Source organism: Anser brachyrhynchus (assembly GCF_964034855.1).
Source record: "Anser brachyrhynchus genome assembly, chromosome: W".
Lineage (NCBI taxonomy): Eukaryota > Metazoa > Chordata > Aves > Anseriformes > Anatidae > Anser > Anser brachyrhynchus.
The window spans coordinates 26,234,809-26,253,974 of NC_137704.1; the positions used below are offsets into that span (position 1 = coordinate 26,234,809).

General features: G+C 47.8%; 1 protein-coding gene across 41 annotated transcripts in view; it reads right to left on the reverse strand.

Annotated features, from left to right (window-relative positions):
* TCF4 (transcription factor 4) overlaps positions 1 to 19,166 on the reverse strand; it is a 211,562-nt gene that overhangs the window by 25,682 nt on the left and 166,714 nt on the right. For 32 of the 41 annotated variants that reach the window (XM_080571847.1, XM_080571885.1, XM_080571848.1 and 29 more), the window contains 5 exons: positions 16,917 to 17,022; positions 14,635 to 14,768; positions 11,175 to 11,307; positions 2,493 to 2,560; positions 1,119 to 1,197 (listed from right to left, as the gene is read on the reverse strand). In XM_080571847.1, coding sequence (XP_080427973.1) covers positions 1,119 to 1,197; positions 2,493 to 2,560; positions 11,175 to 11,307; positions 14,635 to 14,768; positions 16,917 to 17,022 — 520 coding nt within the window. The remainder of the gene's footprint in view (positions 1 to 1,118; positions 1,198 to 2,492; positions 2,561 to 11,174; positions 11,308 to 14,634; positions 14,769 to 16,916; positions 17,023 to 19,166) is intronic. The other 9 variants (XM_080571873.1, XM_080571869.1, XM_080571865.1 and 6 more) reach the window with 1 other exon arrangement.

Sequence of the window (19,166 nt, forward strand, 5' to 3'; positions counted from 1 at the left end):
ACGGAGGTGGACGTGGTGTCTTCCTACCCCTCCTCACGGACCCCTGCCTCCGGAGGCCGGGCCGTCACCTAGCTCCCTTCTCCTTCCTTTAGACACTGCCACCTAGCACAAGCTTCCCTGCCACCTCTCCTTCCCCAAGGGTCTCATCACTGCAGAGACAGGTTAGGCCCAGGCCTCTGAGGCGGTGCCGCCATTTTAAAGGAGCACGGGAGGTGCCTGCTGCGGTGCTCGTACCCCGCCGAGAAGGAGCACACCTCTCGCCAGCACTACCCTACACAAACAGCCTCGGCTGCCTTTTAGGACGGCCTGAACACGATGCAGGGCCCATACGGAAAGGAGACTGGAGTCTTTGGCTACTGGTGATAAAGACCTCGTCACAAAGACAGGGTGGAAAGGTCTTCTCCAAGGCATTAGTGTGGGTGCAGGGGAGGAGTAGCCTACTGCTCTAGTCCAAAAGTCTCAGGGTTTATGAAATCTGAATTATATTCAGATAAATATTTAAAACTCCCGATGCTCATGAGAACTACCCTGGGCCTCTGGATCTTTTCAGTTCAGGCTTTTATTAATATGAGTGGGTTTAGTTAAAATATGTCAGCTTTATAAACAGAGCATAAAATAAATCAATGGGATTCGTGGGGGCTCGGTTTGTCCAGAGATACGTTTTATGGATCAAACTCCAGCCAGCATCTGCTTCAGCCCCGGGAGGGGACGGGGGAACGTCCAAGGAGATGCACTTGGCCCCGGGGCGAGGCTGCCATGGGGCACGGCCATGGCACGGGACAGGCTCCGTGCACGGCACAAGGCGCTGGCCACAAGACCCTGAGGGCACTGCTGGAAGCTCAATAAGGATGCATAAAAACACTGCTTTACTGTACAGGCATCCACCTACGAGCTGCAATGACTTTCTCTCTGCACTGGCACTACAGCATTTGGGAAAACTCTCTGCTCGTCTCCGCGGGACCACCGGCCACCTGGGTGTGCTGCACGTCGGTGAAACACTGGCCTGGTGCTGCTGGCTGGATGCACGTCGCACACCCAGTACCGTAGGAGCTCATTTAGGCATCTCCTACCAAAAATAGGTTGAAACGTTCAGTAAAATAGAATTGTAACAACAATACCTGAGAGAGAAGGGGGAGAACCAACAGGAGTTGAAGGATTTGATGAAAAGCTGTTGTTGGTGTGATCTGGAGAATAGATCTTTAAAAGATGATACAGAATTAATCTAAAGCCATCACAAACTGATGCAGAAAGAAATATGGAATTCTTATGCATTCAGTTCATTTAAATGAAAGCAGGACAGGTTAAAAAGCCTCTTATTCAAATATTAATATTTCTATAAAGACAAAACTGTATTAGATGCAGGAAGCTAGACAACAGACCCCTTTTGATGGGAACAGACACTAGCCAATTAAGCGATGGTTTCTGATTGTCACACAGATCTGCCACGGTAGATGTACACATTTTCATTGTATAGACTACTTTACGAATGACTGTCATTGACAGGCCTTCAAGCAAGCCTGAAAATTGCTTTTTTGTTCTGCTGAAATCCCTTAACGGCCAAAATAAAGCAAAGGGCACGGAGCACGTCGCCCTGGCACAGCGGGGAATCTGCAGCAGCAAACTCCAGCTACTCGGCCGCTGCTCCAGCGAGAAAGCCCCTGCCTGCCCCGTGCCCGGCGAGGGTGCCACCGCCCTGCGGTGTCCCTGGGGCCGCTGCCACGCACCGCTCGCCATCCGTGCCATTGGTCAGGGCACCACTTCAAAGTGGATTCTGTACTGTATCAGTTAGTTCAGGCAATCTGGAGTCTGACTTTTCGTCTTTTCAATGAAGCATCGAAGAATATGCGAAAAAAAATTAACTCTCATGAGAACTCAATGGAACCCACTCTGCCCAGAAAATAACTATCGTGGTCCTTATTAACAGTCAGTCCGTGCCAACAATTACCAAACACCGAGGCACGGCAGTGTTTCCTTCTGCTCGAGGTGGAAAACTGCCATGCCCCAGTTACCCCGGTAAGAGCTGGGAACTCCTGACTTTAACAGCAACCACAGCAACTGAATAGGTGGAAACTGCCGTGAAAAATATAAAATCTGAAGGCAAAGGAAATTTAGAGCGAATCCTGTTTGCAGATCGCTCAGTAGCACAGAAGTAATCCTGCTGCCGATTTCTGTTCAGACCTCCCTTGCCCGAGTAAATGACGTGTGTGAAAGACTGAAAGACACAGCTCATTGTCACCCAGTGAATGGGAACAGGTCAAGGTTTCCACTCTTTCCATTTCTAGTCTAGCATAAAATTAATTCTAGAACTTTGTAAACACCATTTTGCACTGATTGTTAAATATCTCAGTTGGCAGTGACTCCCAGCGGGTGACCTCTGAGACCAGGTCTCTCCTGTTTGCTGCTCATCTTCTCAAACTCCAGGCGTCCAATTCTGATTAAAGCTCACACTTTGAAAATGGTAAACGTGTATTCCAAAGTAAATATTTCCTTACAGAGGCAAGTGCTTTCCCCAGCGCATCACCAGTCTGCGAGCTGCCTGCCGCCCCACTTCCTCTGTTTGCTGAAAAACAAAAGACTCAATGTAAAAACAGACAGAAAGACATCATCCGTTTCTATTCCTGGTCCACTTACTCATAATTTAATTGCATTTTAATGCTAATTACATCAAATTAATCTTTAATTGCCATTAATTTGTTTGCTAAGGTAGATATCAAACACATTCACGCTCCATTTTTTCACATAAAATATAAACTCGAGATGTTGTTTTTATAAAAAAATATATCGCGGATTTGATAGTACTCGGCCATATGGCTTTATTTTTCTAAATAAAAGGTTGCTAGTCGAAGATGCTCAAAGGCATGGACATTGTGCAGGTTCCTAACACTAAAGACCGGGCTCAGGAGTGGCTGCCCGCCCTCCATCGCGTGCTCAGCCTCGGTGCCTGTGCTCTGGGCTCTTCGAACTTTGCTCCAGCAAGGGTTTTCTCTTCCAAAACTTATACGTAAGGGCAATGTTCCTCGTATAAGCCACCAGAAGCTACCACAGAGGAATATTACAAAGGCGGCAGAGATAAACTCCCCAGAGCCGGGGATGCCAGAATTCAGTCTGCCAGTGGAGCCTAATTTCTCTCTTCTGCGTCTGTACCGCGAGCCAGGCATTAATTACACGATCGCTTACTGCTCCTCCACGCAGCCCCAGCCTCGCTCAGCGCACGGGAAGGACAAAGTGCTGGTAATAAGCAGCTACCCGGGGTTTTGTTTTCTCCCCATTCACTCGGTGACCCTAGTCCTTTGTATACGTTTCAAAGCGTGTTTTAAAGGCGTTATTAATTTCCATAGACTTCTCCGAAGCGCTCCTCTGACTGTACTTAAAACATTGCACGAACCTTTAATTAAATGATTTTTTTTACCATCTCTCAAGTGATAGGATCGCACCTTTCATATAAGCAATTTAGGGAAAGAAAAATCGTGGCGTTAACAGTCCACCAATTTCTCACCCTCGAGTGATAGGACTGAAACGTCTCCGTTCACAGGAGAAATTGAAGGCAAGAAAAATTAGGGCAAAGTGTTCCACCAGCTTCAGCATCTCTGTGTCCATTTATAAAGGAAAAGCACCGCTCTGACTGACTGCCGGGCGTGATCAATACTCCTGCTTCGGGCCCCGCAGACTGGAAGTCAGGCAAAGAGAAAATGAGAAGCAAGCGGCCAGTCGCCGCCCATGGAAAGGCCGGACTGATATCTGGCATCCCAATTAATGCCGCCCTTCAACCTTCGTGTTTTGTAACTTCTGAATGACTGACGCTGCAACTTTTTTACTGAAGGGATGCACTTGTGTGCGTGTATATTATACTTTTTGGGCCATTACAAGAAAAATAACCGTCCCCTCCTGCAGCACTGTGCCGTTCGAAGATCAGGGCATGGGAAGAAGTGTTGGATCCATCTCACAGCTCTTCGATTTGGGCTCTTTGGGTAACTACAGCTGAACGTCACTGCCAGCTGAACGTACTTGGCCCAGCGCTCACAGCAGATGACATCTGCCTGTGCATGCTGCAGCCCCACGGCAGCACCAGGGAAATGTGGCTTTTGGGGACCTTTGCACCCTGGCCCAGGTGTTATTGATCCTCCACCCTGCTTAAGCCCAAACTTTCCAGTAGCAGCTTCAGCCAAGCCTAGAATAAAGTAGTTCAGCTGGAAGGGAACTTCAGAAATCATCCAACTCCAACTGTCTGATGTCCAGTTAGAAAAACTTAAGGGATGGCACAGGAGAGCATCTTCCTTCTGTATTTCATGTACAATGCACACGTTTTCTGTTAAATGCAGTACCTGTACATTTAATTTGACTGCATACAACCCTGTTTCAGCACTTCTCCTGCAGCAGAATCATCTAAAGAAGCCCCAAATATTACGTGTGTCCCTGCCTCTTTCACCTCTTTCACATAAACTTACACATTCTTATGAAATTCTTATTTAAACTTTTGTTTTCATTATTGTACACTTGCAAATATGCTCATATGGCAGTGATAGCCTATTTGTAATCTCATCTTAGTTTGAAATTAGGTATCAAGATATAGAAAGTTTTAGGATTTACACCACTGAGCTGACAGGGAAAGTATGAAGTTATTACAGCCCCAAATACTAACACAGAAATGCGAAAGCACACCAGCAGAATACATGGCCTCAGTTAGAGATACAACTTATCAAGCTAATTTAATGCTGTAAATCACAACCTACAGGTTTTGCAACCAGGCAGATGTCCAGAAATTCAGTTACTTCGCTCTAAAGTGAACTGTGAATCTAAATGTAAATCATGCATTGTTTTTTCCTTTTTCTAAGTGACCCTAACTACATTATTCTAAAATTAAGTCCTACATTTGTCTGTCTGAAGGCTGGTTTCTCCTAATGAGATGAGCTGTACCGCTCCTGCGGGAGAAGGAAGTGCAAGGACTGCAGCTCTGCTCCAGCGTGAGCTGGGCCACCTCTCCTCTTTGCTGTCAAAAACAAAGGAATTCCTTGGATATGCTGAATATTAGGCTTTTCCTGAAAGACTTCGAAGACAAATTACTACAAGAGGCCCGGAAATCATACAGGGAGAGCCGCAAGGATGGGCAGGAGTGTGTAAAGTTTCCTTTTGCAGACAGGGTGCTGCATGGGGAAGAGGAGCGTGAAGAGCGATGCAGCTGAGGTTCGTGACACGGGGAAGGCAAGCTGGGCACGACCATTCATCATTCTCCGCACAGAAAAACTGAAAGGCACCCACTAAAATAAAACAAAATGGTTTTTTTTTTCACCGGTGTTCAGCCAAATGGGAAAAGTCTTTGGTTTAAGGAATGCAAAGACCAAGCGTGCAAATAGGTTAAAAAAGAACTGGGCAAATTCATGGGGGAAAACATCCATCCGTGGTTGTTGAACACACGTCCAGGTGCATCCCCAGCTCAGGCTGGCTCTCAGCTGCAGACTGCAAAACCCCAGGAAAATGCCAGAGGACGGATGACTCCACAGACGGGAGAAAATGGGCAAAGGAGGGTAGCTGAGGCACCTTCTGTGTGGAAGACCGAGTTAAACATAACCAGACAGAGATCTTGTAGAAGTCTTCAGGTCCCCAAAATAACCAGGTTTACTTAAATATAGCTAACCTTTTAATGGATGTGTTTATTTTTCACATCACTGCTTTGCACGTAAATTGTCTTTTTTAGTTATTCTGGTAATAGAAGAGACATGACTGAAACCTGTAGGTGGTTAAGAAAACTCCATATTTGAAGGATTAACAGAAAAATATAGTCTTAAGAAGAGCAAGCACTGTCTACTGCAAGAGCCCAACTGCTTCAGAGGCAACAGCACCAAACATCATCCCAGGACGTGGGACTACACGAAGAGAAAATGGACGTCAAGTGTATGGAAGAGCAGGGATTCACTGCAGAGAAAAGTAACATACAGTGGTGCTTGAGGCAGCGGATGGCTACGGAATATAACCAAGGGTTTCTATTAATATCTCACAGTTGTTGGTCCGCCCTTTTACCAGCGGCTTCAATGAAACGCTATTTAAATACAGCCACCAACGCCGTGGGGACCGAGCGCAGGCTGAGCTGGCAGTTTCGGTTTGCACAACGACGGTCATGTTTAAATAACTGGGATGTTTTCCCGAGCTCCACATCGCTGGTGCCCAGAGCAGCACACTGAATGGGAGAAAATTCCTAGGAAAAGCAAGCAAGTGTATTTGGATGAGGCCAAAAATACCTTAGCAGAACTATTTTAATGGCTTGGAAGCTAATATTAAAGCACTTCTTCAAGCTCATCAGATGATGATGCAATAGCAGAACGCAAGGGAAAAAAAAGAAAAAAAGCTCACGGAAGAAATGCTGAACTGATTATTTTCATCAGCTTTGTCCACAGGATGGACGGTATTTTAAAAGGGATTAGTCAGAAAAATTGGCTCCAACTGAGGTGTCAATGTAAAGGCTTTAAAATAAATCAATAAAAGAAAAATAAAGAAGAAAGAAATGACATTTCTATGAGCTCTCAAGAAACTCAAACACAAATTTCTGTAACTTTTACTGCAGCGTAAAACGTGCTTAGACTGACCTAGCACTGGAGTCAAGAAGGTGCAGAACATCACACCGATACTGAAAACAAAGTTCTGCGAGTTCAAAGAGCCACCCAACTTCAAATCTGACTTCCCCATGAGAAAAAATACCAAAGAACAATATACGAATGGATAAATACACTACATTGCAATGCCAACGATGCTTTGTGGGGGGAAGCCATGTCCTGCAAACCTAAATTCTTTCCAACAGACGAGGAGCACAGTGATGCAGGGGATCCTGTAAATATGACGGATTTGTGCTCTCAGAAAGCTTTCAACAAAGCCATCTCCCAAAGGCTCTTAAACTAAATGGGTCTCAGATAAGACGGAACGGAAGATATTCTTGCGGATTAAGAAGTGATTAAGGGAGAGAATACAAGAGTAGGAATTAATAGTTAGCTCTATAACAGAGGAACATTCCCCCCCAAATCCCCATTGCGCAGATCTGTACTGTTCAACGCACCCGTATGTGGCCTGGGGGAAAAAAAGTAACACAGGCTGAGGTTGTGGCATTTGGTGAGATCCTGAAGATAAACGTACTACTGGGGATAATAAGACAATGTCGCCTGCAAAGAACAGCTCTTGTAACAAGTACGGGGGGGAAAAAAGCCTTATGCTGTGAAGGGACATGGGTGGGTGCTTGGTTCCCTCAAACATGCTCCAGAAGGAGAAGACCCGCAGGGACACGAGTAACTCGCTCAGACCCTGGCCTGGCCATCAAGCAGCCCCTTGCTGCCCACCAGGAAGGCCCAGCAGCCAGCAATCGCTGGGCAAAGAGCAGGGGTGAAGCAGAAACCTGTCACGTCGCCCCCACGGACCCAGCCCACAGCTGTGGAACAAAGATTTGGGGAGTCCGAGAATGAGCCTCAAGGCCTAGGGAACAGCAGGGCGGTGGGGCGGTCCCTCCAGGGGATGCCCACAATAAATGTGGATTCTCCGAGAGCCACGGCAGGGCACGACACAGGCCACAGAGTCACAAAGAGGAGGGAAGAAGGGCTATCTGGTACTTGTGACAACACGAGAACGTGGGGGGGCCACGTCGGGCCTGGACGGAGCAGGGTCAAAGTGGAAGCGGAGGAGAGCCGAGCCACCACACGTCACCGTGCCGGGGACCTCTCCCAGCTGAGCTGGTGCTGAGAAGGTTGAAATTCCTAAAAATGTTCTGTGGCATGAACAGGTTGGGGCAGTGGTGGTGGCTGCCGGTGCCCGCGGGGGAGCTGGGCTCATGAGGGGAGCCGGGCAGAGCTGGTGCGAAGCCATGGCAGGTCCTCGTCCTGCAGCAGGCCGAGCGGGGCCGTGCCGAGCTCACACGGGCTGCACGAGGGGCTGGGACACTTCGTGGGGAAAAAAACGCTTCAGATTTCTAAATACTCAGCACAGCACCCAGCTCTGGCTGGAAATGCCTGCGAAAGTACCACATGTGCTCACTCCCTCCTTGTATACCCTTCCCAAGGAAGGGTCCTTGCCGGAGACAGGCCCATGGTGTACAGCAGCTTTGGTCTGAACGAGGACAGATGTTTTCAAGTTCTTATGTAAAACACTGAGAGACTTAGTGCTAGGAATGCCACGAAACTCCCTCAGAACTGGAAGGGCACAGTTTATCCATAACATCGCCGCAGCAGGCTGTAACGGGATGGAGCTGCCAAATGCAGGCTTCCAGAAAGGTTTCAATTAATGGGGGACAAAGGTTTGAGGGAAGAGCTAGGGAACGCTCAGTGAAAATTTTAGGGAAACAAATTAAACCAGGTAGGTAAAGCTTGCCTCCACACCACAGGCAGTGAGAACGCAGGCATGGGAAGCCACACAGGCACTTTTGGCAGGTTCACAGGAGGTTGAGAGCTTCAGGAACAACAGGTCCCTAAGCAGGTGCCTGCAGAACCAGGCGGGGATGTCCCCTCTGACACGACACGTCTGGGTGCAGGTCTCCACTGACACAAGGCATCAGCAAATTTTGGCACGATGCAGGAGACAAAGACAGCCTGGGAACGGGACTGCACGGCAGGACTTGAAAATGCATTGCAAGAGCTGTCACCGGTCCTTGGGAGCTATTCCCCCACTCACCAAACTATTAATGTACCGAAGACATCGTGAAAGACTGCAACCTTTGATGGATCGGTTCTAACGACGCTGAAGAGCGTGTTTATTGTTATACTTAATCTCCTAAAACTTTCTCAGCATGTTTCTGCGAAGAACAATTCCGCACTGGAAGGCAACCGGACAGGATGATGAAGTACAGCCTTTTCCCATCTTTCTGGTGGGACTCGGATTGTAAATCTTAGATTATTGAATAAACTTCCAGGAATCTGTATCTCAACGAGGATAATTATATCGAGCAAAGTATCTAGTGTAACAGATAGGCTGCAGCCTTCCATGAGAGAATTCCAGCCAGACTTTTTATAGGTTCAACTCTAGCACAAACTCACGCTGTTCCGATGGAACAGTGCTTTCTGAAACAGAGGGCTGGAAATTATACTTCTATGTAAAGAAGAGTGGAAAAACTTGCACCATCTTGGTATTCACAGCTGATGATCTTCCCAAATTATGGGGGACTGACATTGCTGGGTAGAAGTCATATCCTTCTTACGCTGCGCGACAGTTCGCCACCCTAGTGTAACTGGAAGCTTAACATTCTTGTAAAATATACAGCGCAGTATTATGTGACTGCTAGAGTAATAAAATTACTGTGAAACCAGTGCCTCAAGGGGAAATGCACATAATGTTTCTCCTGGAAAAGCTGCATGTCACAGTGCATAATGTCATACAAACAACATGTCATTAGAACTGAAAGCAGCGAGCAGGATTAATACGGGCATCAGATGGATACGATGGAGCGCCTTTAGCATACGCTGTACGAGCCTCGCTCAGTAACTGGTTGCCTAAACATTGCACTGCTTCAGACCTTTGAAAATAAAAGCCAACACTTTGCATAAAATTAACCACTGCTTTCTGTCGATGCCATCGGGCAGCCTCGTGAAAGAACCCTCTCCCTGGTGCCTTTTGAAACTGCACCACCATCAGCGAACGCAGCTCATCTACCCAAGCCCTATTCGTGGTGGTTTGTGCCCCGCTGCCGTTGCACACTGTCCCACGGATGACCGGACACTTAGAGGACATCCGTGGCTGTGTCCCTTTGCTGGGTTATGCAGTGGTCATCCTGCCCAGGCTGCTTGTCTAGGAAAATCAGGGCACACAGGGGAAGGACAGCATGCACACAGCCTTCAGGGCACGTTCACCGATTTGGGAGGAGGGCAGGACTTGCATCCAGATCCGTCAAATATTTTTGCTGCCCTCAGACATGGCTCACCAGTACTACTTGATTAATATTTACAATTGCTGAAACAATTTGCACGTTTGGATTGCAGCTCTTCTGGCTTTTCTTTGCACGCTGGATTTTCAGGAGAGGAATCCAGACGAAAGTCTGGAGGAATTTTTGTACATGGGAAATTCAGGCACTGAGGCATATGGGCAGGAGACAGGATTCTCACTCCTGCCCGTTTGCATCCCTCTGCAAAATTCTGCATCCCTAAATGTTATCTGTAAGGCGCCTGCATCATGGCTGTAAAATGGCTGAATTAAGTTTGACTCTATTAGGCTTCTTTTGAGGGAGAAAGAGAGAGTGATTTTTGCGTGTCGTGCACACAGAAGCAGCAATACATTGTAAAGGAAGAAGTCTCAATGGAATGGCAAGATTGAGCACAGAAACACTATCCTGAAACAGGATACGTTTTTCTCAGACAGTGACAAATTAAGAAGAGACTGTATTTAGTTTTTTCTTTGTTCAGAGACCTTGAAAAATATGATGCCCATGTGTTAATGTTTGAACCCACCCTCCATTCTTGCTGCATTAGTCCTGCTCCCAGTCATTCAATACAGAATCATGTGTGTAATCCGAAACATGTGTCCAGCGATGTGTTCCCTATTTACCAATTATTTAATTAGCTTTATTTGTTCTTTGAAATACAGGCAAAGCAATATTTTTTATTTCCTGTATTGAAGTCTGCACCGGTATTTGCCAACTATTTAAGAAAGTACACAAATGCATGCTCTTTATTTGCAGAGCGTGTCAGAACAGTATCAGCCATGTCAGCGGAGGCTCTCCTCGCTGCAGGGACACGCTGCCACCTCCACGTCCCCCACACCACGGGGAAATCAGGAAAACACTGAAGGGGATGACCGCTGTGATACACAAGGTGTGTCACAAGGTGCTCCCGAGGTGCTGCAGGCAATTAGATCGCTAAGGACACTAAAGCCAGGCTTCAAAACTAGCCAGAGCAGGCACCGGGGGTAACATACCATCTTCCGTACCATTTTTGAAGCAAACACTTGGCTGCAGTTCTACTTATTCCACCAAAAAAAGTAATAGTGTTCAAATATATGCGCAAAGGAGGGCGACGTCATTTAGGATGTACTTATTTCCATGAAAATTCTGCTGTTTCCCCGAGCCTACTGAACTCAATACACTTCCCCAATGCCAATACACTTCCCCATCTTGACTTTGGCTCTCTGGCATTAGCACGGTGCCCTGGCGCAGAAAACAGAGGCAGGAGAGAGCAGGGAAGCCCCGGGCAGCAGCCGGAGCGCCCGCCCGCACTCACCCATGATGCTGTCGGTCCCGTTGGCAGGCGGCGTGCACGACGAGGCGCTGTAATGATTCGTGCCGCTGCGGTGGAAGGTGGACATCGGAGGAAGACTGGAGTTGATGTCTGCTGAGGAGTGTGATGGGTAGCTCTGTGCCGAGAAAAGGAGTTAAAAAAAAAGGGAAATATTTTAAGTACTGAGAACATAAGGGGCAGCAGGCTACTCGTGTTGCTCCAGTTCCAGGTGCTGCTGTGCTTCACCCAACCAAGAAAAGCAACGGGACTACAGGGGGAGCGTGTTTTTCTACCTCAATTTGACAGCTTCTGGAGAAGATGCAGCACATACCTATGTGCCACGCATAAATATCCACAGAGGAGGGTTCGTAACTGGTGGTGGTACTGTAGAGACGCGATGAGAAGAAATTAAGAAAAAAATGCTTAGGTGATGTCCCAAGCAAAGCTTTCTGACAGGGACGGCTCTGGGCTGGAGGAAAAGTCTTCCAAGAGAAGAGGCAGAAACCTCATAATGCTTTCAAACTTTAAAGCAAGATTCGACTGCGAGGCATGCGGGCCTGGTTCTACACAACTTGCTAGGAGGAAAGACGCTGGCACACCAGGTATCGGCTGGGCCAGTCCTCCCTCCTGCTGCAGTGTGTCTGCGCGACAGATGACCAAAAATGTGATGGATCACACTCTCCAAACAAGCCCGGGACAAGCGTCTGGGCAACACACGGAAGGCTTTGGTAGCTGTGTGGCTGGATCAACACAAACCTTCATTACTGTGAGACAACATAGCTGCGGTTACGCTTCTGCTGGATTCACATTACGCTAACCCCAGCTTACACTCGCGCTGTGTGTCACTGCTAAATAGTTGTTTTTTTAATCAGTGTGAGATCCTGGGTGCAGACAAGGCCTACAACACGCCCGGCTTTTATCTTTACCATAGCCGTGCCCCCAGCAGAGAGAGGTCCTGCAGAAGACCTCCGGGTTTTGGGGGCTGACACAAAGCCTCCCTGGCAACACAGGCGGCTGCAGACAAATGACAGGACCTAGCCCAAAATCGAGGCATTCAGATGCCACTACAAGATAATCCTCATGCCCTCTGTGTCCTTAGGTTGTTCTCAGTAAGCTGGCTAGAAGCATCTTTCCCTTCATTTGCACTATTTAATTACTTTTACAGGTTACCCATAACAAAGCAACAAGCAACCGAATATTTGGAAGTTTTCTCAAAGAATTAAAATAATATAACTCAATGCCATTTTTCTTATCTATGGAAAAAAATAGCATCAGCTCTGGCCGAAGTCTGAATGAGGTGTTCAAGCTTTTTTTCAGGCTCGCTTGTAAACCACTCCGGGACTTCAGCCACAAATCCCGTTGGCACAGCTGAAGGGAATTTGTCCCAGGATGGAGGCACGAGTCAACGAGGATTGCTTAGGTCAACAGCCTAAACGTCAGTGACTCTGTCTCCCCTGCTGAACTCCTGCTCCGTGACACGCAGGGAAGTGCTGCTGCGTGATTCTCTCATTTCTCAGGGGAAGACATCAAACCGCTACTGCTAAATATTTCAGGAAAAATGTGGGATCCGAATATAGCTCAGCCAGGAACTCTTCTCTGTATTCAGAGCATCTATTTAGAAAATCACTGATATGGCTGAGAAAATTAAGAATAATAACAGCTTTTCTTTCTTCTTTTTGCTACGTGCAGTTTCTCTACAGGTCACCGAGAAGTTAAGGACATTTGCAGGGAACTGAACTGAAATCATCCAAAATTTCCTCCCCGGGTTTTTCTTAGAGTGAAACTGCTGACCTCTCACTGATCCCCCACCAGAAATTATGCAAAGTGTACTTAAACTACCAAAGTCTTCCTTCTGTCTCAATTCTACTGAAAATATGGAAGATTCTGCCCGTCCAGATGCCCAGAATGGATGATTAGTATGAGCTTTGCCAGCCCTGAGCACCTGCAACTCAGACTGGCATCAGTGAGAGAGCTGGGTCCTCACTGTCTCTGAAATTTAGGAAAAATAATAGTACCTATTTAAAAAAAAACATTTTGGGGACTACAGGTGGAATATCTGTTCTCATTTTACACTGTAGAAATATTCTAAGTCTTCGTAACCCCCCCTACACGTTACAAAACCAAGAAATTCAGAATCAAAGAAAACTCAAAAGAAATGCGAGAACGTTTGCAGACTTGCCCAGCGAAGGCACTCAGCTCTCCTACCTGAATCCTGAGCTGGTACCATGGAAAAGCCACCTAATTCTGATGGATGAGTACCAGCGTAGATACCAAATTAGATGAAATTGGCTTTTAAAAGTTACGCTCAATTTTTGTAATATATGCTTGTCACTTCAGAGCAACATTAAGTTTGCTTAGTGCCTTAATTACGTTTTTTATAAGGACATGATTAAGCAGTTTTTGAGGCAATTCCTTTTGCTTTTGACTTCCTATTAATTTTACATAGCAGTGTGCTAACCTCATTAAATGTGAGACTTTAAAGATTTGTTTTGCAAATTAATTTTCAGTTTGCAACAGTGAAGTTTGTTTCTCCTTACTCCTCAGACGACGTTTCTCCTAGACTTCACGGCAACAGACTTCTCCCCTAAAACCAGTACTCTCTGCTCTTCGTTTTTAATGGTCTTCAGGAGCGAAAAGCACAGGTATAGAACGGAAAAACTTAATGTTTCATGCATTTTGAGGAAAAGGGCTTCACTTCAGCAGCCTGTTCATTTGCTTATCTCCTCCTTTACTTAAAAACAAAAGCAAAGCGGAGGGCTGAATTGATGCAACCCAGTGTCATTTCCACATATCCAATTCAGCCGCGATATTAGGAGAATATCCACTAAGCTGCACTCAAATCAGATTTAATTCCAATTTTGTTCTATTCCAATACAATAGATGGAATCAGTCCCAGCAACTTCCTCGTGTGAGAGATCAGGATGTACCAGAGAAAATGAAAAAAAATCCCTTTTTGAAAACAGCAAATGTATGCTAGATGGCTACCTGGGACCAGCGAAGGACGGCGGCTGCCAGAAATCAAAGGCCAGGCCGCCCCGCCTCGCGCTGTGGGCTCAGCACCAGCCCACGCAGCGGCTTTTTCTGCTCTTTTCACTTCCCGGTTACACGAGGAGAGGTTGGGACGGGTACAGGGGCTGTGACACGTCGGGACTGCCAGTGGAAACGGGTACGGTACAGGCTGCGAAAACCACGCGAAGGAGCTCATCGCCACGACGATGCCTGGGCGCACGTGGCCGCTTCCATTCCCGAGGGCTCCCCGAGTTGTTTTACGGCTCAGCGTAAACCCTTACTTCCCCCAGAAGTGCCTAAATATAATGCTTGGGGTTTTTTTTGCGATGTTTCCAGGCTGTTTTTGCAGAGCCCTCTCAGCGGCACACCCCGAGGACGTGCCCGTGCTGCGGTGGGTGCCCAGGCCGCGCTGCCCACCCCGGTGCCCCCCCGGCCCCGTGCCCCTGCCCCTTACCAAGCGGTCGTGGGGGTGCAGGCTGCAGTAGCTGCTGGACTGGGGGAGGTGAGAAGAGTTGCCCAGCATGCCCCCGTAGCCGGGCTGGTTCATCCCGCTGGAGGAGCTCCACGGGTCGCTGCTGTGATGGCCATCTGCAAGAGAGGAGGGCACAGACGCGGCTGTCCCAAGGCTGGAAATCCTCCGAAAGCTCCCGTTGTGTCCTGCTGCAGGCTCTAACGGGGTTACGCGACTACGTGGTTTTGGCACAAAGGCATACTGAGAAAATACAGCGGAGCTGAGCAGCAGTAACAGTGTCATCCCCAAATACCTCTCCTCGGTGGCAGAACTTCTGCCTGCAAGCTCCCTGCAGCTTTATTCCTGCACTGCATCATAAGCCTGAGCGCACAAACTCACTTGTAACCAGCTCCATCAGCCAGGAATCCGAACTTTGAAATGAAACGCTCGGAAGCCTACGCGATCAGGATGGGCTAACGAGCTTTGGAGAAGCCTCGGCTCGATAAATGCTGGGATATATCCCGAACTCTGAATGTTTCCACACCCAGAAAGCTGTCTGAGTTGTTCGGTTTTGTCGTTGTTTCTTGTTTGTTTGTTTAACAGAGAGAGTAGCACCACTCGCGTTGTTCCTCCACTTTCTGTTTCTGCCCAGACCGAGCACTGCACAGCCGAGTTCGCCGCCAAGGTGCAACGCGCACCAAAGCTTACAAAAAGGGCTCCCCAAATTTTATCAAAGGGAAGCGCAAGCTGCACGCTTTGCCTTTAACTAGACGTGCTGAAATGGAATTACAATAACGCAACGAAAATTATTTTCCACTGGAGGAATGCCAAAGCCTTAAAAAAAAAAAAAAGAAAAAAAAAAAAGAAAGATAACTTTTCCCTAACGAGCAGCAGACCTCAAAGACAGGCACGTGGGCTGGAGAAGTTGCCTGCTCTTTCAAACTCCAGGAGTTGGTCTAATAAAAAATTATGATGTCTCACCTACAACCCTGCCTTATTTATACACTTCAAACACCCAGGCAACAGCGGCACTTCTAGCATCACCTTCCCCTAGCTGTTTGAACAGTCACTTAACGGAGATTTATGTCTTCCATGCAAATCTGAGAGAAGGTATCATTTAAAAAGGCAGAATGGCTACGCACTACAAAGGGTAAATATTTGATGGCACTAGAACCCTATTAACCTCCAGCTTTTATAGCTCTGTAGGAGCTTCCCGGTGCTCTCTAGGCAGTATTTGCTGACGCTGAAGCCAAGAGCACCATTTTCTTTTCAGCCACCGCCCATCCTTCCCAGCTCGGGGACCGGTCTTGATGGAGATCTCTGCACCAAAGCAGGTGACGAAAGGGGCAGTGCTTCTGCTGCCGTCCTCATCCCTCCCATCCTCATTGCCCGTCACGGGACCCCCAGGGATGGGAAGAGTCCCAGCAGAGGCCTGGAGACAATGAGCAGCACCCAGAACCTTCAACTGGGTCCCATAAAAAAATCCCTTTTTCGACTCAAAAGGGATTTTTTTGTGGGGGTAGAAACTAGGAAGTATATATAGGGGCAGCAAAACCTAACCCCGTGCCCTGCAAGTACTTCAGCCCAGCGGTCCTACTGAATTAAACAGATTCACTTGTCCTCTGCAGAGCCAAAATCAGAGTCTATGCGGAAGCATTTAAAAGCAAGTTACTCTGCCCTAGATGTGGCAAAAGATGAGTACCCTAACTGTGTGCAGATCTTTCCAAACCGTAAGAATTTTATTTATTAAGTTATAGGGAAATTCATCGAACTTGCAGGTAATCGCAGCGAGAAAGACAACACGGTAACAGTGAATACGTGACAACTATTAACCCGGCCTCAAACAAGAGAAACTGCATCACTTCACGAAGGTTGCTCTAATTCCACACGCACACAAACAGACGCACTTGTAGCGCTGTATACTTTACATAAGACAAAAATCCTCCTCATTAACTTAAAAACAGCGATGCACAAAGTACATGCCCAAATTTGTGTGCGTTTAGTACACGCGTAAGAGATGTGCACATGCACTGCCGGAAAAAAAACGCTTCGAGAAACTCAGGTGCTAAGAGGCTGGCGAGTTATTCATTCTGCCGTTTCACTGCGGGATCAGAACGAGACGTTCAGGGGCATAATGGCCAAACGAAGACTTCCAGGCCTTCATTTTCATGGTAATGCTACAGCCCACAAGATGATATTGCAGCGTGTCTCGACTACACACGAGCCAAAATACAAACACGGCAAATATATGCAAAACAGCTCGCCTTCTGAAAGCGGCATCTTACCTTGCATGAAGAAGGAGCTAGGAAAAGTGCTGGCTGCTGGTTTTGAGGATGGATAACCTGGTGAATCCCTATTGTAGTCGGCAGTGCTTGCTGACGGGGCATAAACCTAAGGAAAAAAGACTAATTTAGTGTGCCTTTAGCAGGAAGCAGGAAAGAAATATTGAGTTTTTACCTTGCTCAGTATAAATCAGTTCGCAACACCACATAATTCTTCTCTCGGAACACAAAACCCTCCGTATATGTGTGACTGGGAAATAAATTTGAAGCTTCAAAAGAAAACTCCAGCCTGACATTTTCCAGTTTTAAACAAGGATATTTGCAAGGTATTTGTCAAACTATTTATTTCTGTAAATAAAATGAATAAGCAGATGTACATATGTTCTTCCTAGAGCACTGAGGAGCTTAAAATAAACAAGGACTTGAAACAATAGCGATTTTCTCATCTGAAAGCGTACGGACTTAACACATGTAAAAACAAAAAGGAAAGCAGTGCAAGCAAGTGAAATACTTTATTTCCCAAAATAAAAAAAAAAAAAAGAAAAAGAAAACGACGATTTGAAGAGCAGCATTATCAAGAACACCGAAAATTACAAACACATCTTGGGATATTAAATTCCCATGGACCCAGCCCCTTCCAGAGAAGCTTGAAAGGACTGCTCGAAACCTGGACTGACACAAGACCACCAACACAGCATGTGTACACATCGGGGGGAAAACTCCTCCTTCCCTAGGACTTAGTGTATTTGTGTGTGCAATAAACTCGGTACATGTGCCAAAAGACTAATTTACTTGCATTTGTTTCCTAATACACCGGAGGTTTCTGTGACTTGCCTTTTATAACATATCTGCTGTGTTTCTTGCTCGTGTCTAGTTCAACCAGGATGGCATTTAAAAAAAATAAAAAATAATAATAATAATAAAAAAATACAGAACGAAATAACACACACACAAAAAAAGCACACACACGAAAAAGCAAAAGCTGGTCCAGGCTGCTAAGTGTAATCCATTATTTAGAGCGTGGTTCATTCCCTCTCCACCCCCTCTCCCTATAGCTCTCGATATTCCTCTGCGTTTTGTTCCTGCGCTGGAGGTGCCTCTCTCCAGATGGTCAGGAAGACTGAAGCACTGTCATCTCCTTGATGAAAATGGATACCTTCCTGCCTCCATTTTGAAGCAGGCAGCAGATCACAAAATTGGCAGAGCGCCTACGCCGACGTTCGCAGGTCACGGCGAACGGGAAGAGAAAATCCAGCAGCGAAGCGCAGCCGCACGCGGCGCCCGAGCAGCCCGGCGCCCCCCGGCCCGCACCTCGCAGCCGCCGCGGCGGGGATTAAAGGGATCCCCTCGTTGTAAAATCAAGAGAGGGTTTTAAGAAGGGGCGAGCAGAAGGGCTGCGGGACGCGGAGCCACTTGCCGGCATCCCTCGGGCGGTGCCACCCGTGCCCCCGGGTGCAGGCCGGGGCCTGAAGCGCCGCCCTGCCCGCAACGTGATCCGCACGGGGCAGCGCCAGCAGCAGCCCCGTACCCGGAGAAACTGGAGCCGAAGGGAGAGCCTTTGGTAAGGCAGGGCCAAAGGGCTCAACCCTGGGCAACGGTGGCTCGGGGGCCCCACAGCAAGCCCTCCTCAGAAGCCGCGGCCCTGACGTGCGGCACCAAGAGCTGCCCACGCAGGGGGAGCTGAGGTAGCGCAGTAGCAGCCAAGGCCACAGTGAACTTTCTGCTTTTCTCTCAGCGTTCAGCTGGACCGAAGGCACAGGCACACGAGCGTATGCGCCTGCAAGCCCCGGGGTCCCCCTGTCACCAGCTGTGAGCCCACGGTGCCACCTCTAGCGCTGCCTTCCTCCCAGGCGCTGCTCCGGCACACGGCCCCCAGCCATCACGGAGCGGGGGAGCTCGTCGCAGAGGTACCCGAGTGCCCGTTTGGTGGTAAAATCTTTACGGATGGGCACGAAGAAAATGGGCGTCGTGCTTCGGTGTACCCGGGGTACACCGGGGGGGGAAGCCAGCACAGGTCAGCAGCAGGAGCGACATCAGAGGTGCTGTGCTGACGCTTTAATCAAACACGCGTCAGGCACTTCTCGGGCTTTCGAACAAAGCGGCGTGCATGCTGATGGCAAAGCTGATGTACTACACTGCCGTGCCTTGAAGAGGTATGATGGTTAGCTCTAACAGCAGCTTCACCGCGCCGCTGCGTTTAACCCGCAGCAGTTTTGCTGTCCTGCTCTCTCCTGATCCGTCCAGCAGCCCGGG